The 25627-nt window shown below is 40.9% G+C and overlaps 1 protein-coding gene across 1 annotated transcript; it reads right to left on the bottom strand.

The window, feature by feature from the left end:
- Window positions 1-1236: 1236 nt before the first annotated feature.
- Window positions 1237-24030, bottom strand: IFNGR1 (interferon gamma receptor 1). Its single transcript, XM_026504886.4, has 7 exons — window positions 23578-24030; window positions 12200-12314; window positions 10936-11099; window positions 9192-9361; window positions 7110-7299; window positions 4343-4467; window positions 1237-2642 (listed from the first exon to the last, which is right to left on the bottom strand). Exons 1-7 carry the CDS (start codon window positions 23777-23779, stop codon window positions 2079-2081), a joined length of 1530 nt encoding a protein of 509 aa, XP_026360671.1. The 5' UTR covers window positions 23780-24030; the 3' UTR covers window positions 1237-2078.
- Window positions 24031-25627: the final 1597 nt, after the last annotated feature.

The following is a 25627-nucleotide window of genomic DNA, read 5'->3' as shown; positions in this document are numbered from 1 at the left end:
TGTAGAAAGGAACAATGACCCCCAAATAACCCAAGAAAATGTGGGGAAAGTTTGTATCTTCTAGGGAGTTTCTTTAAAATGGAAGGAAAAGATTAATAAATTTGACTTTATAAACATTTTAAACATCTGCAGGGTAAGAGATAAGAAATTTTAAAAATAAACGTGTAACTCCTGGCAAAGGATACAATCAATAGAAAAAAAAATAAACAGCCCCCAAAGAAATGCACAAAGGACAAGATTAGGCAATGAGTTACGTATAAATACCTAATATATAAAACATGCTCAACTTTACTAATTATTAAAGAAATGCTAACAGAAGTATTAAAATGGCTTACCTATACAATTTGTGGACATTAAAACAACTGTTATCCTAATTAGCTAGGCACAAAAACCGTGTACTCCATTCACATGTGGCCGGAATGTCTATTATTAGCGCAATCCTTTTGGAAAGCAGTAACTTGTCTATTTCAATTATTTTCATTTTTTTGCTTTTTCCTTTTCTAACTTGTATGCTTTTGTCTTAAGGATTTATTTTTTATAATTTTCATACAATAATCTGAAAAGGATATGTATTTTTACGGACTGTAAGTACTCATATATTAGTTAAAAAAGCCATTAAGACATTGTTCCCCAAATAAGTGAGTATACTAGTTCCGCCAAAATCTCACTAGTATTTACTACATTTCCCCCCCACTAACAGAATAAAAGAGCACCTCACTTTGGACTTTTAAGTGAAGGGAAATGCTTCTCCCTGGCTAACTTACAGAAGTTGTATTTTTAAAAAAATTTTTTTGATCAATGAATTCAGTTGAATCTTAGAACTACCATCCTCTTAGTAATCCCCAAGAATGCCTTGTGTTATAGAAATTAACTCTTGGCTTGCCTCTCTTTGGGGACTCTCTCCTCACACCACATGCTTCTCAGGGCTCCCACCTACTCCAACGGCTTTGACCACTGTCTTTATGCTGGAGAACCCCTCAATTCTCATGCTCTACAGAAAAATCTGGTTTTCCCCTCCCCAAACAGCTTGGAATAGTGTTCTGTACAATGAGTGCTAAATATGAAATACAGACATAAAAGGACTATTTTTAAAGATTACATTGTTTTTAGGACTGTTTTAAAGATTAGATATGAATAATTAGAAAATAATTCTATAGTCTTAATGCATGGAAACAAGGAAATGGGTAAAAAATACTAGATTAACTGCCTGAGTGCTTGAATAAATGAGTACAAAAATGAATTTTAAACATACTTTATTTACAAGTCTCTAAATGCAGTGTTCCATAAAAAATATATACATGTTTCTATTTACATATTCTTTATTAAGTCTATTGATTTGAACTAGATTTTATATTCGGTTTTGGAAAGCTTTCAGGACTTCTTCTGAAAGTGAGCATTTAAAAATACTATATATAAAAAAAACACCATATACATCGGGGCCCCCGGGGGGCTCAGTGAGTTAAGCATCTGACTCTTGATTTCGGCTTAGGTTATGGATTCATGAGATCAAGCCTCGCATCAGATTGGATGCTGGGCATGGAGCCTGCTTAAGATTCTTTCTTGCTCTCCCTCTGCCCCTCATCCCCCCACTCACACTTTCATGCTCTATTAAAAAATATATATATATCTATATATCTATATCTATATACACGTATATACATATCTATATATACTATATACATAGACTTCCAAAAACAAATACCATGCGGAGGCACAGAAAAGAAAAAAATCTATTCTAGGTCTTGGAAGTGATTAGAAAGGACCCTGGGGTATCTCACCTACTATCACAGGAAGCAGGGTTCTTAAGAGTTTTCACTGTTACTAACAGTCCACTAAATGGAAAATTTCAAATGTGACAATGGTTTGTTTTTTCCAAAGCTTTTGCAGTTTTCCGACCAAATGTAACAGCACCAAAGAGCCTCGTTGCACTTTATGTAAACCCAGATACCCCTATTTGGTTGGTATCAACAAAGATACAATTTTTGTAAGAATGATCCTTTCATGAAATCAAAGCGGAAAAACTGGGAAAAGCCGATCCTTTCAAAGCTGGCACATCTTCGCTGACCTTAGGAAGACTCTCAGGAATCTGCCGTCAGTCTATAACCAATCAAGGATTCCTTGCCACCTTCATCCACAGGCAGCTCCACTAACACGTGCGGCTTGTCGTAACCAAAGGAGGTGATGGTGTTTCTCAGCACTACGCACTCCTGGACTTCAGGCTTCTGTTCAGTTTTGTTATTTGGGGGAAATTCTGAGTCAGATAAGAAGCCATCAGATTCCACAACGCCACTGTCAGAACCATTTCTGGAGTGATAGGAGTTGAAGGCGACGACACAGGGTTCAGACTGGTTACTATTTGAATGGACAGAATTCTCTCTCATTCCTGGGGTCGGAGGGCTACCAGGAGCCATGTCAGAAGTATTTTCTTCAATGGTCACCACTTCTATTTCACTGGAAACGTCTTCTCGGTGTTCCATTTTTCCTAGGTTGTCTTCAGTGGGTGTCCCTGCAACTGTTGCTGGAGACAACTGCTCTTCCCAGACCATCTTCTCATTTTCTGGGACAATCGGTTGGTAGGTGATGGGTGATATACACTTGGATTCCGATTTTGTCTCTGAGGAGGCATTTTTTACCACAGACAGCTAAGGGAAGAGAAACCAATGATTAAAAACAATAAATTATTAAACCTAAGTGCATATCCTTAAAAAGACACGGTCTAAGGGTAATGCGCAATGAAATATACTGCTAAATGGCAGATTGATCGTAACAATATAATAGCATCCAGTGGTTGCCTTGTCTTGCTTGTTAATGAAAATATACCATATTAAGACAAGCTTTTTTAGAATTTTAAAAAAGTCCTCTGCCATCTAAGCAATATGTTGCTTTTCTCCATTACCTCCACATGTATGCACGTTACATTTGTAATGGGAGTCACCTACTTATGTAATATTTGCACCATTCGCCTTCATAATTACAATTTTTATTAGAATTTTCACGCCTCATATAATTTCTTTATACTGATGATTAAAGTAATTTCTCTAACAGTGCATATTGAAGTGTTTCCAATTTTTACTATTTATAGAACATGCTGAATTATCTTTACACATCTTTTTATTTATGAAGATTTGTTTTCAAATTCTTAAAAGTAGAATTACTAAGTCAAGGGCTGTGGCACTGTTTACGGCACTACTACACCCTATAGCCATTATATGCTAACCTTCCCACCACAGCTATCTTACTTTTACCAGTATCCACCAGCTTTACTACTACTGGCACTACTGGGTAGTACTATGGGGTTCGGGTTTATTTTCCCTTCTCTAGTGGGTATGAAGTTGCAGACTGCAAGGCTGCTTTGTGCTTACTTACTTATTTATCCTTAATTAGTAAGGACAAATGCTATAATTCATACATGAATTATCTACTGCTAATAGTTCTTATTCACTTTACATAAAGGTAGTGTTTTCAAAGCAAATTGCAATGTGCCCTTTGCATGTTATAGATATTATTCCCGTCCTATTTCATTCAAACAATTACCATTTTGTTAGCTGTAAATGTTCTTTACATCATACAAAGGCTTTTAAATGTTAGACATTAAAACGTTCAAACTTCTGGGGCGCCTGGGTGACTCAGTCAGTTAAGCATCCAACTCTTGATTTTGGCTCAGGTCAGGATCTTAGGATCCTGGGATCGAGCCCAGCATCAGGCTCTGCGCTCAGCGGGGAATCTGCGTGAGGATTTCTCTCCCTCTGCTCCTCCCCCTGCTCATGCTCTCTCTTTCCCAAATAAATAAATCCTTTTTTAAAATGTCAAACTTCTGGTCTCACTTGTGGCCATCTTTCCTTCTACACTCCAACCATAATGGTGTTTCTGTATTTTAACATTTTCAAAAGCCATGCTTTCTCGATGCCGGCCTTTAGCACATACTGTTCCTTAGTACCTGGAGAAACTCCTGTCTGTCCCTCAAGACGCTCAAACATCACTGCCTCTGGAAAGGCCACAATGAAGCCCCACCCTCCAAAGGTGGACAAAGTCCTCACTGGCACGGACGTGAACCTCTATGTTTGAACACTGTACATCCACTGAATACTTATCTTCTTCTCCCACTAGACTTTAAGCTCCTCAACAGACTTATCCAATTATGCTCTTGTTCCGCGCATAAAAAGTACATGATGTGTAGTAAAAATCACATGGGTTTGGATGTGTGGTCGACTGAGTGATTTATGACAGGTGACATGCTGCTGAACATCATTCTACTTAAAAAAAAAAATCTAAGAAAATTATCAAAAAGGTCCAAATAAACGTTTTAGTGTATATGATTAAAGAAAAATATTAAATATGTTACCAAGGACTTGGGTAACATGATGCTTTCTCTCTTACATGGATTCATCTTCTTAGTGTAACAAAATACAAATACCAGCATAAGCACTAGAAACAGGAGAGCAGCAACAATCGGAATCCAAACAGAATCTAAAAAGAGGGAAAAACTGCAAGTTAGAATTAAGATGGAATACTGCTATGTATCCATGAAACAGTTTTAAAGTCTCAGTGCTGCTCTCTAATAATTAATCCGGTCAGAGTTGCGAAGAGCATGTGCCACAGAAGTCGGGCAAGATGAAAGCAGCTCAGGTACGCCTGCCCTAGATGCTAAGACGGCTCTTCCCGGCTCTGCAATCAACCTTCTGCACCTCTACCCCCATGACACGAAGAGGCTAACAGGGGCTTTCACAACCACTTCCTTCAAGCCCCCAACACGGGGTGTTTCCAGAGTTACACTTTTCTCTCCATTAAAAAGGCAAAAGAAAATTTTAAAAAATCCATCCGTTCGGAAATAAATTCTGACAATGTCTATAACTCTTAAAATAATTTAATCCCATTCCTCAGAATTTTGTTCCATTTTATATTTACTTCAAGATCGCAAATATTTGTAAAGATATGCAGACATACACACAGCACACAGGGACAGGAAAGCTGCACAGGAATTAGGTGCCCTTAAATGCAAACCAGAGATAATAACTTAAAATAGGAAAGATCCGTTTCAGAGCACATACATCTATAATCACTATTGGGTATTTTGCTCTCGTGCTGCTGCTTTTTATTTTCAAAGCACAATCTTCAGTGTTCTATTTTCACAGTCCTCTCTTCCAAATTAACACTATTCGACGTGCCATGGTGGTGTTTGGCCTCTTTCTGGCATTTTATTACCTTTAATTTCTATTCCAAAGTTACCTTTTTGGAATAGTCACTCTGGAGATGACGACTAAATGAATGGTGTATAACACCTACTACAGGATGTGGAAAAAATGAAGTTAATTCAACAGTAAAGATAAAATCACTTCCTAAGGCCAGCACTGTGATTAGAAGCAGGGCACGGGCAGGCAGGGAATACCGCTTCTGAGCCACAGTGCTGCCACCATGTGGCCAGAGTACCAGCCCAGTTTATAATTCAGACTTAAAAAAAAAATAAATCTGAGGCATTTGCATTATTTCAAATTTTGTGTATTAATTAGGATTTTATTTTTTCAAAGTAACCCAATGCAAGCTGGCATAATAAGAGCATAATAACGCACTACATTATCTTAAGTTACATACTATCTGACACCCTCGTTGTAAGAGCCTAAAAGTCACTAAGTTTTAGGCATTTGGTCTAATTCTTCAGCCTAGATTCCCATTCTTCAAGAGGATATTTGTAGGGATGCCTGGGTGGCTCAGCAGGTTAAGCATCTGCCTTTGGCTCAGGTCATGATCCCAGGGTTCTAGGATCGAGTCCCATGTCCAGCTCCTTGCTTAGCAGTGAGCCTGCTTCTCCCTCTGCCTGCCACTCCCCCTGCTTGTGCTCTCTCTCTGATAAATAAATAAATAAAATCTTTAAAAAAAAAAAAAAAAAAAGGAGATCTTTGTATTATAAAATTTGGGGAGAGGGTGCCTGGGTGGTCCAGCCAGTTAAGCATCCAACTCTTGGTTTTAGCTCAGGTCGTGATCTCAGGGTTGTGCGATCGAGCCCCACTTGAGGCTCCATGGTCAGCGTGGAATCTGCTGGAGACTCTCTCTCCCTCTCCCTCTGCCCCTCCCACTCGTGCTCTCTTCTCCCTCTCTAAAATACATAAATAAATCTTTAAAATAAATAAAAAATATATTCTAAAAACAGCCTAATAATTGGAAAAAATATATATACACAGAGTTATCAAACCATGCTATCATAGAGAAAATCATAAATAATCTAGAAGTTCCAAATCGGGGAACATTAAATAGAATATAAATTCTACTTGATGAAACAGTCTACAGAGATGAAAAATAATATTAATAAGTATATGAATTATAATGGAAAAATATTTATAATATATACTTAAAGCAATACATAAAATTTTATATATTATACAATATGATCATGACTATGTAGAAAAAGAGAACAGGAGGAGGGAAAAAACCCCAAACTGTAACTAAATATTTGGATGACAGAACTACAGATAATTTTGTTCTGGCTTTTTATATTTTATAAGTTATCTGTAATGAACATTTAAATTTTGTTAAGTGCAGAGAACAGGTCAAATTTTTGTTACGGTACCTGCCACTTGAGAGTATCAGTTCTAAAGTTCTATCATTTCTATCTCCCTTACACATACAAAGGAAAGATAATGACACAAAATTGTTTTTAAGTGTTATAAAAATGACTTGTAACCTATCAACATTTATTTTCGGATACTAATGTCCAGTTCACATCACACATGCCAATGAACATTTTTGCTATTCAATTTTTAAACTTGCCACCCTTACAGAGAACATTCTAATGGATACATACATCTTGCTATAGGGAAGTAAGCTGCTTTACATCACTACATGTAATCCTGACATGCAGACATTTATGCACACTTTTAGGTATTATCTTTTTTTTCTTCCCTGGGTCAAAAGTTCATCACACAGCTTTCCAAATTGGTTGCTTTAGAACTCTTAATGCCTGAGAAAGGAGCTTATTTTTACTTTTGGACTTCTCTGAGAAATGGAACCACTGAATATTTTTAAAAGAACAAGAGATTTACTGAAACTGCCTCTTTCCAACTACCCTATTTCAGTTGTCCCTCCCTGTATTTAGGAAAAAAACAGCAGAAACTTGCCTTCCATGTGGCGATCATCAGAAGTGGTAATACAAAGTTCTTTGGACATCTCGGTCGTAACGGGCCAATCTTTTGAGACGCCATCTACTGAAATACAGTAGTCAGAGTTCAGGGAGGACAGCGGGATAACAAGGTGGCACTGGGTCTCATTGCAATCATCTTCATTCTCTACTGTCGTTTTATAGATGGTCTGTATGGGGAAAACAACAACGACGAAAATGCATGGCTTCTTTTATTCTGCAAAAATAAAACCAAACCCGAGAAAAAGCACCATATTGATCCTGATCAAACACCTGAAGGAAACGTACGTGGTGAAAGTTGAACAGGTCTGCAAACAGTGTTGATATCAAATAAGCAGTCAACCTGTTATTCCAACACAGCGTCACGCTACGTATCCATTAAAATGTGCGTTGTAGGGATTACAAATTTAAGAACTCAAATAGCAGGAATGTTCACTGTTAGTTGTTAAAGCAACCGATGGTCATTAGTCCTGTTCTAACAGTGCTAGAAACTTAGCTGATGAGAGAGAAAAGCATCCGCAGGAAGAACAGGGAAGGGGTTCTGCGAAGACTGCGTCATCTCTCAGCAGCAGTACACAGAAGGGACGGAGGCAGTCTCTGGCAGTTCATCATTCGTTCCACCAGCCAAAGGATGTGCATCCCCTGTGCCAGCGAGCGCCCGAACACACGAGGGCAGGACGGTGGGGCCGGACCTCACGCAACACCCCCCAGAGCAGAAAGAAATGTGAGCCACGAGTCCTGCAAGGGGACTGTTACATGGAGCTAGGAATGATCAAACCACAGCGGTGCAAGCAGTCTAAGTGTCAGAAGAGAATTCAAAGGGGAGATGAAATGGCAGCTGAACACTGAAGAACGAGCAGAAATTCGCCCAGGCTGAGAAGGGTCCGGTGAGGGGGTTCCGGGAAACAGCACAGCCCCTGCATGGAATGAAGACCAAAAGCAGTTAGCACAGCACAAGTAAGACTGAGGCTGGAAAGAACGGGGAGAGAGGAAGCTGGAAAGGACCAGCGGCCAAATCACGAAGGCCTGGTAGGCCACGCTGTGGAAGGGATGTCGGTATTATTTCGTAGCTCACAGAGCTTTGCGAAGGGTTTAAGGAGTGAAGGAAGGTTAGATGTGCACTTCAGAAGGACGACTCCGCTAAGCGCCCAGAGTGATGTTTTAAAATCTAAGTCAGATGTCACTCTTCCTGCTAAGATCTTTCCAGAGACGTAATGCCTTCATCAGAATAACGTCAAATCTCTCCAGCACCCCAAGAGATGTGGCCCCCGGTGACCTCTGACCTCATCTGCATCTGCACTCTGCCCAGTGTGCTTCTGCTAGATTCTTCGCCTGAAGCACTCTTCCCGTCTAGTTCCATGAAGGTCACCTCCTAGCCTCCTCCAGACCTGGCTCCACCTTCCTTGCTCTGACCACCCAACTGAAGATCACCACTGCCCCCAACTCCGCTGCCCATCCCCCGCCCCCCGCTGTTTCTCTCCATCCCACGAAGCCCTGGAGCACTGTCCGTACTGTGCACCGCTATCTGCTGGTGCCAGGGACACACAGAGCACGCGCCTGGCAAATACTATTAAATGAAGCAATGGCAGCGCTGTGGAGAATGAACGGACTAGAATCATTCCCATCCCCAGTGTGGTCTGCACACCAGCGCCAGAATGTAAGTATATCCCCACAGCAGAAGCGCTAACTTTCTCTTTGGAAAACAAGGATTCCAATTATAGCTGCCTATTATCTTACATCACTACTCGTGAGGAAGCGTAAAATGATCTTCGTCGTACCAGAGGAGAGACAGGAATAAACAGGTTTAAAATCCTAAAATAGAGCCGTGCTATTAAATGAGGCCAAGACAAAACTTAACACTTGCCCAGCATGAGTGATTAACTCCAATACCAACTCCCTTCAACAACATTTATTTATGTGGTTTATCTCACCAAAGCCTATGATCCCTAAGTCCTGCCTGAGTGTTCATAAGCATTGTACTTTCATTACACTACGTATAAAGACAACTTAGGCTAGCAACAGAAAAATAGGACAGAACAGCACAAAGGAAACAAACACCTACCTCACTTCCATTTATTCTCAAATTCACCGTGTATATGAATATGTGACAATTATTTTCGTCATATATGGGTACTGGCTCTCTTCCACTTATATTAGTTAAAGGGTGAAATATGTCAATGATGATTTGGTTTTCCATCTTTCTGATACCTACTGCAGGTGGTCCAATGTTCCCTGTGGTGAGGGGGAAGGGACACAAAAAAAGCAGAATTAGTACTGCCCCTGGGACTTTATAGTACATTACATAAAACTGCCAAAATCAACGTACTGTTTCGGTTGCTCTAAAGCAGAACCATGTTTAAACCATTCCACAAAGATCTAGAAGATATTCTAAATGTCCTTAATAAAGAAATATTAATCTCAAGCAGGAAACATTTTTATCTAATCTAAACTCCTCTTTCACAGCTTAAATTCACTTCTAGTGCTAAAGGTAAACAGCTGGGTCATGTATCCTGTTAAAAAAAACTTGACATAACAGAAGTCTATTAAGTTATTTTTCCTTTTTCTGTGGGTCTGCAGATTAAAAAGAAAACCTATTCTCAAAAAAAAAGTTTCAGAAAAGGCATTTTAGTTACCTTTGAACACCCACTGAAACTCCTCGTATCGCCAATACCTATGGATGCCTGGCATGGAGGCTCTTATGAAAGTTTGCTAAATACACTGAATTTTTATGGTGAAAATCAAAACTAGATATTCATTCATTCAACAAATATTTGTTATGTTGTCACTGATGCTTGAGACTTCGTTGGTGAACCATTTACCTAGTCTCCACGTATTTACGGCACACTCACTACGTGCTAGGCTGGTCTGTTTTTATTTGCTAATTTATCCTCAGGGCCTGGAACACTTTCTAGCACACAGTAGGCCCTTGATAAACCTGCACGGGAAAAATCTGCTATACAGACGGCACAGTTAACAGATGACAAAGGCACAGACTCTGGGACATAAAATTATTTCAAGGGCAAGCAGAGGAAGGGCCTGAGAGCAGGCAGGGTCTGAAGAGCAGGAACAGAAGCGAGGCCGCGGGGGGGGGGGGGGGGGGAGGAAACCGCGGGGGGAGGAAACCACGCGTGGAGGCCGAACAAGGAAGGAAGTGAAGGTGCATGGTAAGGCACAAGGCTTGGAACACGAGGGAGGAGTCACGTGACTAATCAGTCGCTTCTTTACCCGTGAGTGAGGGTGTGAGAGCTACAAGGTAGGGTTTCAGTCAGAGAAGAGGAACTGGCAATGAAGATTTTGGAGCCTGAGGTGGTAACTAAGATAAGGTATCCCGCAGGGATGCGCTGCAGGCGGGAGAAAGGGCTAAAAACATCACTGGGGTTGGAGAGATTACAGAAATCTAAAATTTGTTCATGTATTAAGTTGCTATATAAAAATCCCAGAGGCCTTGGGGATGAGGCACAGGGTGGAAGAGGGAGAGCTGTCCTCAGTGAGTGTACTCAGCAGGGAGTGATGGAGCAGGGGGGCGGGGGGGGGGGGGGGCTGGCACAAAGCCCACCTGGGCAGCACTGACCCGCGCTTGCAGGGGGTGGAATTGTAATGGTTCAGAAGGCGCAAAGTGATGGGCACGTCTTACCCTATTTTGTGGGGCTTGGGGAAAGAGGAAGACACAGACTCCCTAAATTCCTCCAAAGGTTTCTTGGGCATTGTGATAATTCTTAGCAAGTGCTAAGAAAAACAAATACATACAGAAGACTTGTGTAAATATTTTCAAACTTAAAAATTTCAAATTTAAAAATTCTACTCACCTTGTTTACATAAAATAAATTCTTTGGACTCTACATAGGCTGATTCTTTTTGTCCAAGCCTAGCTTTAATTCTGGCCCAGAGAGAAAGTGACGGATCATTAATTACGGAAAAGATATCACAATTATGATGAGAGGTATTGCAGGCATCAATCCATATTGCTTCCCTGAAACGAAGAGGAATGAAGAAGCACAATGGTAACTTTTACTGTTAATGTATAAACTTGAATCATCTGTCTCTGCTTCGCTTTTCACTTACGGCATGGAGCTGGCAGAAAGAGCTGAACAAGAATAGGACGGAGAAGCCAGACAACGTAGGAAGGGCTTCCTCTGGTTAGAAGAACTATAAATTCCTCTACGATAAAGAGGCTCAATTCAAAATACAACACCTGAACAAAGTATATTCCACATACAGTTTTTAAAAACCTGATCTTTAAATAACTCTAGATTCTATTAACTTAAATAATCATTACTTGACTACAAAATCTAACACATTACAAAGACTCCTGACATTTGTCAAAAATTTTTTTGAAATTTTTATCTTTCTACTCAACAATACATTCACTATGGAAAGTAAGAGGACATCATTTTTTTTTTTTTTAAGATTTTTATTTAGTTATGGGGGGCGGGGGTTAGGAACAGTGGAAGGAGGACAATCAAACTCCATGCTGAGCTGGATCCCGGGACCCTAAAACCACGACCTGAGCCGAAATCAAGAGTCGGATGCCCAACAGCCTGAGCCACCCAGGAGCCCTGTCATCATTACTTTTAATACAGAACTGTAAGCTTTATTTGTCATGCTTTTAAAAACTCTCTAATTCCTGGGGTGCCTGGGTGGCTAAGTCGATTCAGTGTCCGACTCTTGACGTGGACGCAGGTCGTGATCTCAGGGTCTTGGGACGGAGTCCTGTGTCAGGCTCTCCGCTTAGCGGGGAGTCTGCTGGAGGACTCTCTGTCTCTCCTTCCCTTTCCCGCCACCCTGCTAGCATGCACACATGCACACTCTCTCTCAAATAAATAAATCTTTAAAAAAGTCTTGAAAGTTAGTGAGACTCCTCTACTTCAATTCTGACAGGAAGAAGACCTAAGAGGCAGGAAGTACTCTGAAAATAACTGATTTGCATCCTTGGCACTTCTGGAAGTCTACAAGCAGTTTAAGAAGTCCTGCTACATGGGAAAGAAAGATGATGGGAAAAAACACAGTGTTATGGAAAATACAGAGACCAAGACAAAAACAGAATAAAAAAGATAAAAGAGTAACACTTACCCATAGTTCTTTACCTGTACAGTAAAAACAGGGGTCTGTGGCATGGTTGGGTAGTCCCAGCGTAGGACAGTATTAAAATTATGGGCCTCAAATCTAATATTGGTTGGTACAGGCACTGTAAGAGATTTAAAAAGTAAAACGGATAATTGTAAGAAACTAACATTAACGTTAGAAAACCTTACAAGAAGCAATGATAGCCAAATATGTATTTTGAAGTAGAACTCACCAGGGCAAATAATATAATTATTTAAATTGAGACTAATAAAAATTAATTTTATTGGAAAATGTATAGCATTCTGATTCATTTTAAATTCCTGAAACAACATTGTAATATGAGGGAAATACAAATAAAGGCAATAAATCCCTATTATGTTTTAGGAGTTTTTATAAATAAATGTATTGCCTGTTGTAATAATAATCGTCAATTCATTTAATCACTAGAATTTCCTGTATTTGATACCACAGATTGCCTTCAAAGGCTAGAGGAGAACTGGCTACCCTAGGGATAGTCAGTTTCATTCTAAAATACCATGTAGGCTCGCAGCCCTTTGCCTGGTATCATCACACACCTTAGCACCTTTCCTGTAACACATGAATAGAAGCCTAACTTGCCTCCAGGGGCCATTCACCTTGCCAGTTTCATTAACATTTTGCTCTTTGCGGTGTGCAGGGCTTTTTACAAAACACAGTCAATATTCTCGCCTTTGCTCTTTTAACCCATTTCAGAAAACGTCTATTGAGATGTGAGTCACATGAGAGAATAGGCAGAAGTCACTTTAACATCTCGTAACTAGTTATTAAAAGCACCCATTTATTCCCCTGCTCAATGTAAAAGGCTGTTGTCCACCACCCCTTGGAAAACAATCACACACATACATCTCCCTTTCTCCTTTTCTCTCTCTCTCCTTCCTCCTTTCCATCCCTTCCTTCCCTTCTTTATGAATGAACATGAAGATACAGAGTTGGCGATATGACCCCAATTTTAACAATATTCAATCCTACCTATCTGAAAACCATTAAACATAATTTACAATTACAATTAAAATGAATGAGTGGAAATGTGGTCAGGTATATGGGGCTTCCAAACATATCATCAGCCTCAAAAACTCTGAGAGAGCCAAAAGTTTATTATTATTATTTTTTTAAGCTCCCCAGCACAGGGTGCCTGGGTGGCTCAGTTGGTTAGGCATCCGGCTCTTGATTTCGGCTCCGTCATGATCTCAGGGTCCTGGGATCGAGCCCTCCATCGGGCTCTGTGCTCAGCGGGGAGTTTGCTTGAGATTCTCTCTCTCCCCCTCTGCACTTCTCCCTAGTGCTCTCCCTCTCTCTCAAATAAATGAATATGCAAAATACATAAAAGTAAAAAATAAAAATAAAAGTTCCCCAGATGATGATTACTTAGGGTCATATAAACTGGACTGCTCTAATAAGAAAAATATTCCCTGGGTTGGACAGTAAGAAATGTGGGTTCTTTCCTGGCTATATAACTAGTCATTTCAGATTTCCTAATCTGATATCTGAGGTGTTAATTTCACATATATCAGTATTTGCTTACTGTTGAAGGAAACACCTACTATATTTTTTCCCAAAGCAAAAATTCCAATATTCAAACCCAAACTGGTACGTTGCTGTAATTTACAATTATTTAACACTTGTATTATCTTTTTAAGGCAGAACACAGAACCAGAATTATTTAGGTAAAAAATATGGACTTGTGAACAACTAAATTCTACTGCCTTTTCCCTCCCTTTTCCGGTTACTTTTTTCCTTTGTATCAGTGGTTTTCAACAGGAAGTTGTTTTGATTTTTGTTTCGCAGGGGACGTTTGGCACTGTCTGGAGACGTTTTTGGTTCTCACAACTGGGTGGTAGTGGGAGAGTGCTACCGGCATCTCCAGAATAGAGGCCAAGGTTGCTCCGTATTCCGTAAATGCGCAGGGCAGCTCTCCCCATTCTGGCAGTCCAAAGTGCCAACAGCACTGAAGCTGAGGAACCCTGCTTCATATATTCATAACTTCAGCAATTTTTTATTATTATTTAGGAGGAAAACTAACTTAAAAACAGATTTTTTAAATAAACCAATATATTTCATGGCTTCCCCACAATGAATACCTTTGGTTACTGCCCAACTGTCTGACTTCTGTAACTACTTATCAAAGCAATATGACGCCGATTTGTGCCAAAAGGTTGAGATTATGAAGCTGGGAGGATGTCTCACAGATTCAAACACTACATGCTTATAATACGCTCTTTCTGCAGCCAGCGATCAGACACCTACAAGTTTTCTATTTCCTCTTCCTGAAATACTGCTGACAGCTGTTGGTACCTAGCATCTTTGGTTCTCTAAGCAATTTCCTTACAGGTGAGCCAGAAAGCATTGGTCTTGGCAGATTTAGCCCTAGTTCTTCTCTTTTTGTTTCGGTAGAGCTCCCGTGGTCTTACTTATAGCAGGATGTACTGAGGCTTCCTTTTTCTAGGTTTCTTTAGATATGTTTTCCTATGTTTGTACCTCAACTTCATGAAACGACCTAGTCTCCAACAGCTTACAGTCTGTGAGGAGGAAACACAAGGCAGCCCCTCATCCCCCAGGTTCAGGTCAACATTAATATCAAATAACGTTCACACAAGGGCACCTGGGTGGCTCAGTCTGTTAAGCCTCTGCCTTCAGCTCAGGTCATGATCCCAAGGTCCTGGGATCAAGCCCCATGGCCCTCTGCCCCACCCCCTGCTCATGACTGCTCATGAGCGAGCACACGCTCTCTCTGATAAAATCTTTATAAAAAAGTTATAATAATCACCATATAAACATTACTTTCAACCAGATAAAAAGGAACCTGATGCTAAGAAAACTCACAATGAATGTGACCTTCTCTAAAAAGCCATCTCTTAACTTCACATTTTTTGCCTCTCCAGAGGCTGAGAATTTTTCAAACCTTCTGGTCCTGGTTCCTTTCTGTTTAACAGTCCTTTTCTTGGTTACTCTTTCTAGTCTTGCATTTTAGTACAAGAAGCAAGAAGAGACCATGTGGCACCTCCCACACTGCTTGGCAACCCCGCTGACTAGGTCGCGAAGCTCGCCAGGCGCACTTCCTACTCTTCCTGTTACCAAAGACGACAGTGTCGGGGTGCCTGGGTGGCACAGCGGTTAAGCGTCTGCCTTTGGCTCAGGGCGTGATCCCGGCGTTATGGGATCGAGCCCCACATCAGGCTCCTCCGCTAGGAGCCTGCTTCTTCCTCTCCCACTCCCCCTGCTTGTGTTCCCTCTCTCACTGTCTGTCTCTATCTCTGTCGAATAAATAAATAAAATCTTTAAAAAAAAAAAGACGACAGTGTCGCTAAACTTTCTGCCTCTGGTAACAAGGACCTGCCTTCCTCCAGTTTCCAACAATGAGGAGTTCTTCACTGCCTTTTTCGGTCTCCTAAAAAAAATTATTCCCAACAGGAATAACTTTTCAACGGTAGAGACTCAGGCTGAGATTCCTGTGCTTGAGGAAAGACACATAGAATTAAATAGAGTGCGTTCACGTTTAAGAAGAGGCTACCGAATCATAGTTATAAAACCACAAAGTCGACCTGCACATTAGATGAGTCTTTAATGTGAATCAAAGGATGTTTCACATAATTTAAGTTAAAGCTTGACCTGGTTAGACTAGAACTAGGGCTTAAACCACAGCTTTCAAAGCAGTCAAGACAGGTCGTGGGAGGAGGTGGTTTCAATGGATACTAACAGACTTTATCATTCTATTCAAGGAGAAACTTTGAATATATACACCAAAGGATGTAGCCTGTGGTTTTAATGTACCAGAAGAGAAACCATGTGGTTATTACACATCTGCCTTTGTCATTATTTGCCAAACTCACATGATAAATAGACAGGAGTCGTTTCTATTGTTTCCGAATTTTGTGACCTAAAGTTTAAATTGTTTTATATTCAAATTAAAATAATTAAGGCTTACAGCAAACTTCTATTCAAATTAAATTTACCTTATGTCAACAAAAATATATGTAGAAATAGCAAGAAAGGATTATCTGTGGAGTTTAAGGAAAGATCCTAGTAGAGCATCTCATCAAATAAAATAATCTTACAGATTTCTCCATCTCTTAAAAACGATACAGATCATTTTCTGTAACCCATGTTGTTTGGAAATGAGTTCCGTTATTTGGTGCATGCTACCTAGAATAAAATTCACTGTTTTCAAATCTGCTTCTGAGAATGCCTCTAGAACAGCTGAGGATTTAACAAAACCAAACACAGTAAAGAACAATCAGTTTTTTTATAACACTCTACAATGCAGGGGGAAAAAAGGAGAGTTCCGGTTGCAACCAACTGTTTCCTCTTGATAAACTGGGAGAGACAGGATATGAAAAAAAAGCAAGGAAGAGGACAGAACAACTGATGAAGATCAGTATGTGAGGTGAGGAAGCAGTGCCACAAGACAGGGCAACGGGGATGTCAGAAAACACCAGAAAACCTCAGCCAGAAAGAACAGCTCTGTTGTAACTGCTGGGGAAGCAAGGAACTGCAGACATCTCCAGACTGCCTCTGCATGGATGATGACCTGATACGGGCTGCCACATGTCCTCCATCCCATAACCACCAAGGGCATCTGTGCCTCTGCAGAAAAAGGGACAGCCACAGAAGTTCTTCCCCAATTTTAACATAATCGCCTACAAAGACGGCTTAAAAGATGGGTACATCTACCGCAGAGCAGAGCTCTGGGGTCTGTGGACACCATCCAACAATATGCTTACCAACCTCTCCGTGGGAAGGATGAGCTGAGACGCATAAAGACGTAAGGATAAAGGAGCCAGCAATCAAATTGTTTTGGGGGAGTTTAAGCCATCTGACACTACAGCTCAAAAACAAATACTCCAAATTAAAGCAACCAGAAGCTTTTGTGAATGAACAACTCAGAGAAAAGCTCTAACATCCTTCCCCTAGTGAAAGATGCAGGCAGGGCCATGGGTGTTTTTACAAAGGTTTCTTCTTTCATTGCAAACTGAGAAAAGGCATAAGAAATCCACGGAGGAAAAGGGGGAGATATCAAACCAAGACTTGTGCAATTTTTTTCAGAATATATTTATGATCACAAACTACACCTTCTGAATGGTTTTATTTTCTTAATGCCTTCCAAATTTTTCTCTTAGCAAGCAGCAGTGTCTTCTAGATTTAAGATGAATGAAGACATTTTGAGAATTCTTGCACATGTTTAAAATGTTCATGAAAGTTTTTTCATTGAAACACTTCAATATTTTCAGGCTTTGAATCATCTATCACTTTGTGAGATGAATACAAAAAGTCTATTTCCTACTTCTATTATTTTCTTATACCTTTAGAAGAGATTCAGAGCTAAGGGTTCAAATAATAAAATTATTAACACAAATAATAAAATTATTACTCTCTATATAATAGTTCCTTAGCTAGGTCAAAACTGTTAATATGTCTGTCTTCTCTTCGTCCTGTTGGTCTTCAGGGTCTATTCTGATTTTATCATTCATTCTCTCTTTTAAGTTGTGGAGCCCAGAATACAACAGACATGAATGAAATATTTTCCTTCCTCTTTCTTAAAGAGAAGGGACATACCAAATAGTGGCTTATGCTGAATTTGTAATTAACTAAAATCCCCCAGATCTTTTACTCAAACCACTACCAAGTTATAGCTTATCCAACAAACTTTCTGACCTAAAATACAGGATTTTTATGTGTGCTCCTATTTATTCAATTTTATCTAGTTGGGTTTGCTTGGCATGCCAATAAATTCTAACTGGACCAGACCCACCTACTCCGAGAGGAGTCCTTTCTCAAGACTAATTCCCATTTGGACTAATGCACTCCAAGTTGAGAAATGGTTGAGAAACAGGAACTGAAAAACTAGAGTATTTTTCAGTCTATGAGAAATAGGGAAAAGGTAGAAGAACAAGTCAGATGCTGAACTACTTTAAATTTCTCAGGCTGATTTGGATGAGTTTTTTTTTTAAGGCAACACAATCTTTCATATATAACCACAACAATTTAATATTTTAGAATATATTTGTTAAAATACATAACAGTGAACATTATTGAATGGTAATCACTAACGTGTAGACTAAATATTTACTACAAGACAAGCAATGTGTTCCACATTGTTACGCACTGTCTCAAGGCACCAACACAAACCATTCTATGAGGGAGGTGATATTATTATACATATTTTTAGCAATGAAAGAACAAAGGCTCAGAAAAACTATTTAAAGACTTGGCAATATATAAAGTTTTGTTGGTTTTAGTTAACAAAAGCTACTCAGGCATCATTTTTGTGATAGTTTAACAAAATAAGAAAATGACCTCCATATATTAATAGGAATTGGAAATGATTATTTTCTGATGACTTCACAAGCATCTAATCAACTAGTTTTGCCTGATTTATTACATTAACACAATTATGTGATGACCACTGCAAAATCTGAACAATGTATTAAAGGAAATCATTTCTTTGGAATGGACACGACTGAAATGGATATCAGCATTCTGATTACTATGCATTGGGATTATCTAAAATAAAGAGACTCCCTTAGTAAGAAAATTTCAAGTAAACTGATTACTTCCTGTCAGGAATACATTTAATTCTGGTTCAATTCTCATTTTGTTTCTCTGTCCAATTAAGATGGAACCATTAATTATTCATCTAGTTCATACAACAACTGCTCTATTGCTGTATGCTGCCAAATTTTATAAGATAGCTCTTTACAAGTGTTATTTTTCTTTCTTAGGTTTTCCTCTATATAGAACTAAAATGAGGACCTTCCAAAGTCCATATGAATCATGAATGAGAATAAAATGGAAAAAAAAGAATAAAGAAAGAATTTAAAAATTATTATGAATACCCTATTCAATAAATATAATTAAAATGCAGTCTTAAGTATTTTGAATCTCTAAATAAAAATAGAATCCAAAAAGAATAATGAAAAATTTAAGCATACCCAGAGCATTACCCTAAAGTCAGAAAAGAGACTTTCTCCACTTTATCAGTGGAGAAGGCAAATTAAGAGCCCCATGTCTATGTGAGAAAGTACAGTGTGTTCTTGAGTATTACTAATACCCAGAGTGGAAGAGCAAACAGCAAGAAGGCAGACACTGCTTCACTTAAAAATATATATACTGCTTTAACAGGTAAAACTGGATGAAAAGTGAAATACTCGATTATTAGACAGCACACGTGGGTTTATTTTCCCTATCCATTCACTAAGAAATACTAACAAAAGCCCATCACTATTGCACAATACATTCCCAACCACCTGGATTTTGCAGAGACTATTTTCTCTTGCCTGCTTCCCTATTCCTACAGGTTCCCTCATCTAAGACGAACTATCAAGCATACAGTGAAACCCCACACTGTAACACACTGGGTGCCTATTAAATGTCAGGCACTAGTGAGCCAAGAGCCAGAAGCAGGTTGCCCTTGTAGGTTTTCCTCCTACTCTCTGGAGACTTTACGTTTTTTTTTCTATTTTTTAAAGAATATTCATATACTTTTATTCATAATAGCCATAAGCTGGAAATGATCCGAATGTCCACAATGAATAAATTATGGCATACTCACAATGGAGTTCTACACATTATGTCAAATACATATACACAAACATATATTTTATTTTTTATAATAATTTTTTATTATGTTATGTGAGTCACCATACAGTATATCCTTAGTTTTTGATGTAATGTTCCATGATTCATTATTTGTATATAACACCCAGTGCACCACGCAATATGTGCCCTCCTTAATACCCATCACTGGCCTATCCCAATTCCCCACCCCCCTCTCCTCTAAGCCCTCAGTTTGTTTCCCACAGTCCACAGTCTCTCTTGGAAACAGTCAAAAAAGCTAAGAGGCAGCCCATGGAATGGGAGAAGATAATTGCAAATGACACTACAGATAAAGGACTGGTATCCAAGATCTACAAAGAACTTCTCAAACTCAATACACGAGAAACAAATAATCAAATAAAAAAATGGGCAGAAGACATGAACAGACAGTTTTCCAATGAAGACATACAAATGGCTAACCGACACATGAAAAAATGTTCAAAATCATTAGCCATCAGGGAAATTCAAATCAAAACCACACTGAGATACCACCTTATGCCAGTTAGAATGGCAAAAATTGACAAGACAAGAAACAACAAATGTTGGAGAGGATGTGGAGAAAGGAGATGGCTCTTACACTGTTGATGGGAATGCAAGTTGGTACAGTCACTTTGGAAAACAGTGTGGAGGTCCCTTAAAAAGTTAAAAATTGAGCTACCCTATGACCCAGCAATTGCACTACTGGGTATTTACCCCAAAGATACAGACGTAGTGAAGAGAAGGGCCATATGCATCCCAATGTTCATAGCAGCACTGTCCACAATAGCTAAATTGTGGAAGGAGCCGAGATGCCCTTCAACCGATGACTGGATTAAGAAGATGTGGTCCATATATACAATGGAATATTACTCAGCCATCAGAAAGAACGATTACCCAACATTTGCAACAACATGGACGAGACTGGAGGAGATTATGCTAAGTGAAATAAGTCAAGCAGAGAAAGACAATTATCATGTGGTTTCCCTCATTTATGGAACAGAAGAAATGCAGGAAGATCGGTAGGAGAAGGAAGGGAAGAATGAAGCGGGTGTAAACAGAAGGGGGAATGAACCATGAGAGACTATGGAGACTTTACATTTTAAACTAACTTTAAAAGCATAGGGAACACAACACAAACTAGAGAGATACACTGAAAAATCTAGACAAATGTATCAAAAATGCACTGAAAGAAGGAGGGGGTGGTCACTGGCACTTGTGTCTACACAATGCTGGAGTACAGAAGGCCATAGTAAATGTTCCTATCAGAGCAGAGGGGCAATACTCCCATAGCGGGCCTCAAGGTGGTGCAAACTGTGTAATCACAAGGGGCCCCACCTTTTCCAGGTGTTGGGAACACAAAAATGGAAGGTACCCTTTCTGCTTTCAAGGATCATGATTATAGAGCTAACAGTTACTAAGTGTTATGCACCGCTATTAACTTATCATATCTCATTTTCACAACAACCATATAAAGTAGGTGCTACTGGTATCTGCATTAATGGATGAGAAATCGAAGCCTGCCCAGTTAATAGAGAGGTCACTGCTACTCAGTGCAGAGCCTGCAGTTGGGCTCCAGAGTCCAAGTTCTTACCCACTCTGCAGAGACTGCCATTACCTACAGCAAGTTAGTCATCTACAAGGGCAATTACAGTACATTGTGATAAGAGCCTGGACTTTCGCACAGGCTACTGGAAGTTAAGGTCGGGGTACCTGGCTTAGGAGGACCCTGTCTGTACTCAGAAGGGCATGGCTCATGGTTTAATGCTTTACCTAAACCAAGAACCCAAGCCATCCTCTTCCCACATCCAATCACTAACTCCTGCTGACTCTGCCTTTTAAATGTTCTTCAAACTGCCCTCTCTTCTGCATTAAACTGCCATTTTCATTGACTCATCCCAACTTAAGCAGGGCCCTAACTGGCCTCCTTTCTTCGAGTCTACCTCCAAACCATTATATAAGATGAACGGTCTTTCTAAATGGCCTAACTGATCCTGCATAAAATCATTTCTCCTCTTTAAACAATCCTGTGACCACCCACGGACTAGAGTAAGGTATAGTAAGCATATTTACTTTGTTGACCTAGCACCTGTACTTCCTTCAGGAATATTTCTCTTCTGGAAACTCCCCTCCCGCCACTCCCTGCAACATGGTCCTTCCCCTGCAAGCTGGTGCCTGACCCAAGCAAGTAAATCAGAGCCTTCACCTGGGATTTTGTTAGGATGGCGGAAGCTACAAGATGCAAAGCCCAAAAGCTGTCCACATCCATGATTCCTGCCAAGCAGGAAAAGCTGTCCACATCCAGAGTAGGTAATTAAGAAATAGTCTTTGCACTTCTGAGTGACTAGTTCAGCTTTCTGAGGCCCATGTGGCATCTCTACCTTTCTAACTTTTGGTTGGATTCTCTAGGCCAATAAATCCCCCCATTTGCCTAAGTTAGCCAATGCTATGTTGCTATCCTTTGTTGTCTGATACACATGACAAGGCATTTCATTTACTGGGTTCCTACCTCTCTACCTATCTTATCTCCACTTGTAACCTCACACACATATTCTATAATGAAGTATTCCACTAACTCACCACACTGTTTCACAACTCTCCCTCTGCACACACAAATCTCTCTGTACCTCTAGGTTATTATCTTTCTCTGTGAAGTCCTTCCTGATTCCCCTGGTCATACAGGTACCCCTACCTTGCTTTTCCAGTAGCCTGTGTGAAAGTCCAGGCTCTTATCACAATGTACTGTAATTGCCCTAGGTAATGGCAGTCTCTGCAGGGTGGGTAAGAACTTGGACTCTGAAGCCCAACTGCAGGCTCTGCACTGAGGAGCAGTGACCTCTCTACAAACTGGGCAGACCTCCTTGTGCCTCCCATTTTTGTATTCCCAACATCGGGAACAATGTCTGTCCCGGGGAATGACTGATTATTTGTTTGCTTGCCTCTTAAAGAGCAAGCCAAAGGACAGGTGGATATGAATGCAGCACCCCTAACTGGAGATCACAGACGAAGTCATAATACAGAGATTCGGACCGGATTTTGCCAAGGGTGCAGAAGGCGGAGCTTCCCCGACCCCTTCCAGGCAACTGCTAACTATGGATACAGACCAGACACTCAAGACTGAGGGGTTTCTGATACTTTAGGTTTAACCCTCTTGCAGAAGAAATTCACTGATTTCACGGGAGCTCCTAATCACCATGACAACCGAGCTTTGGAAAACGTATTCCCTGCATTTATTTCTAGGGAAATCTCAGTGAGCAGGCAGAAATAACATGTTCCGAGGAACTAAGCTAAGAGACGTAGAGCCTGACAAATCTGTTCCCGAGTGCACGCACCACACGACTGCCAGACTTAGACGCAGCATGACCTATCACTGCCACTTAAGGATTCTCATTATGGGGGAAGAACCACCTCTTTCTTAAGGATTTTGGGTTTACTCTAAGAATATTTAAGTCACGAGCTCTGGCCACACTGTCCAAATGCCGACCGAGAAACTCACTTCGCTAAAAACGAATTAAAAGAACTGGAAGACCGAGAGGCTCTTTTGTCGTTTAGGCACAACGGAAGAGGCAAGAGAAAGGGAACTGAAGTCCGCTGACCGCGGAGCCCCGGAGTGGCCTTCCCGGCGGCCGCCCACGCAAACATCTCGGGGCGTCCGGGAACCCCGCGCGAGGTCCCGGGACAACGAGGACGCGACCCCGCAGGGCTGCGTTTCCACACCCGAGCGACTCCTTCCCCCGTCCCATCCCCACCCGGCCGCCGCCCCGCCAAAGGCGACGTACCCGAAGACAGCTCCAGATCCGCGGGGCTCATCTCAGCCCAGCTCCCGGCCTGCAAGACGAGGACGAGCAGAAGTTGCAGAGCCATGCCGCTCAGGGCTGACTCGGGGTGCGGCCTTGAGAGAATGCGGGCGTTGAGCCCGCAGCCCGAGCGTCGCGTCACTTCCGGACCAGGGGACCAGCGCTCCAAGGGGAGGCCGGGCATGCACGTAGTGGCTGGGCCTGGACGGAGAGGCGGGGCCAAGGCGGGGAGGTGGGGCCAGGGCCGTGAGGCGGGGCCAGGGCCGTGAGGCGGGGCCAGGGCCTGCTCTCCCGGCTGGATAGAGGCTGAGAACCGAGACGCGAGCGCGAAGGCAGGATAGGGACTGCCACACCGTGTGTGGGCTGGGAGGCAAGAGTAGGACGAGGAGGCCAGGAGAGGCCGGCTCCAAGGGCTCAAGGCGTTAAGGGCGTGGAAGTCTGTGGTCGTGACAAGGGCTCACAGGTTTATGGGGAACTTGGATCCAAAGGTTAGGTTCTTTCGATTTGGCACCACCTTCCGCGATTCTTCTTCCTGTTTTTACAGTGTTCTGGGGTTGCAGAACTTTTCCTGAGGCCACAACCCAACCACGATCCTTACTTTAACCCTGTTAGACTTCGCCATCAAGGCGTCTGGAAGCCTAAGAGTTTAGAACAGGAAGAGCCCTAAATGCCTTCTCTAATCCCTGCATTTGTGTTCGAGGAAACTAAAGCTTAAGTGGGGAAAGGGTTTGCGCAGATTTCCACAGCCTGCATAGAATTGGCCTGGCCAAGAATGACTACGTCCTTGGAGGAAAAGCAACTTGTGTTATCTTTTCAGCAATTTAAATATCACGTAGCGATATATTAAGCAGCCTCTAATCATGTGATCTGCCCTCCTTCCTCCCTGACCGTATTACTCTGCATTTCTCACATTCCTCTTCAGCCACATGGCCTCTGTCTTCCTAGAGCACCCCAGGCTTATGCTCAGATACCTAGATGGCTAACTACCTCACCTGTTTCAAGTATCTTGTTATCAATGCTCTGCAGAAATTTGAAATCACAACCCAGCTTCTCACCTTATCATACCCTGCTCTATTATTTTTCATGGCATTTTCCTTCCCTCACATGCTCTGATATGCACTTATCCATGTTTATTTTCTCGTCCTTCTGGAATGTAAGCTCCATCACCCCGAAATCTTTGGCACTTGGTTGGTACTTGTTGAATAAAAGAATGCATGATTGCGCCAGCATTAAGCAAAATTTTAGAGAGAAAAAACTTAAGATGCTGTACAAACTAGAAAGGAATTATTAACAGGATCATTTCATTTATATTAATAAAACTCTTAGCTCAGTACTTCTGAAACTTTAATGAACATATGAACCATTTGAGGATCTTGTTAAAATGCAGATTCTAATTCAATTGGTCTGATTCAGTTGGGCCTCAAGACTGCATTTGTAACAATATACAGTAACAATTTGTAACAATGCCAGTGCCATTGGCTCTAAGACCACACTTCAGATAGGGATAGTTTACCTCTATCTAGACCAAGTTTTGGGGATACTTTGGTATTTATTATGCCCACTGTCTTAGTCTCTTTAGGCTGCTTTAGCAAAATACCACAGACTGAGAAGCTTATAAGCAACAGAATTTCATTTCTCAAAGTCTGGAGGCTTTGATGTCAATGATAAAGTGCCAGCATCATCAGGTGAGGGCTGTCTTGGGGGCTGGAGACTTCTAGTTGTGCCCTCACATGATGGGAGAGGGAGTGAGCTCTCTGAGCCTCTTTTATAAGGGCACTAATCCCATTCATGAGGTTTCCATCATAACTTAAGCATTTCCCAAAGGCCACATTTCCTAATACCATCCTCTGTGGGAGTTAGAATTTCAACATATGAATTCTGGGGGGACACAAACATTCAAACAATAGCACTCACTATGTGAAAGGCGCCCAATCATTGCAAGAATGCGTGGATGAATAAGAACTGATCTTTACTGGAGAAGGACAAAACATAATATTCAATTCAGTTCAGTAAATATTTTTTAGTAGCCATC

Source organism: Ursus arctos, unplaced genomic scaffold (genome assembly GCF_023065955.2).
Source record: "Ursus arctos isolate Adak ecotype North America unplaced genomic scaffold, UrsArc2.0 scaffold_13, whole genome shotgun sequence".
Taxonomy (NCBI): domain Eukaryota; kingdom Metazoa; phylum Chordata; class Mammalia; order Carnivora; family Ursidae; genus Ursus; species Ursus arctos.
The sequence above is the reverse complement of the archived record's forward strand: the minus strand, read 5'-3'. Positions and strand labels throughout refer to the sequence as shown.

What these genes read in the sequence shown, in the direction of transcription:
- IFNGR1 (XM_026504886.4), bottom strand. Translation starts at nt 23,779, where the DNA reads ATGCCCGGCCTCCCCTTGGAGCGCTGGTCCCCTGGTCCGGAAGTGACG. An exon ending in ATTTATTTTATGTAAACAAG is followed by an intron (nt 9,362 to 10,935) that starts GTGAGTAGAATT and finishes CCCTCACCACAG; the next exon opens with GGAACATTGGACCACCTGCA. An exon ending in TGAGAATAAATGGAAGTGAG is followed by an intron (nt 7,300 to 9,191) that starts GTAGGTGTTTGT and finishes TTCCCCATACAG; the next exon opens with ACCATCTATAAAACGACAGT.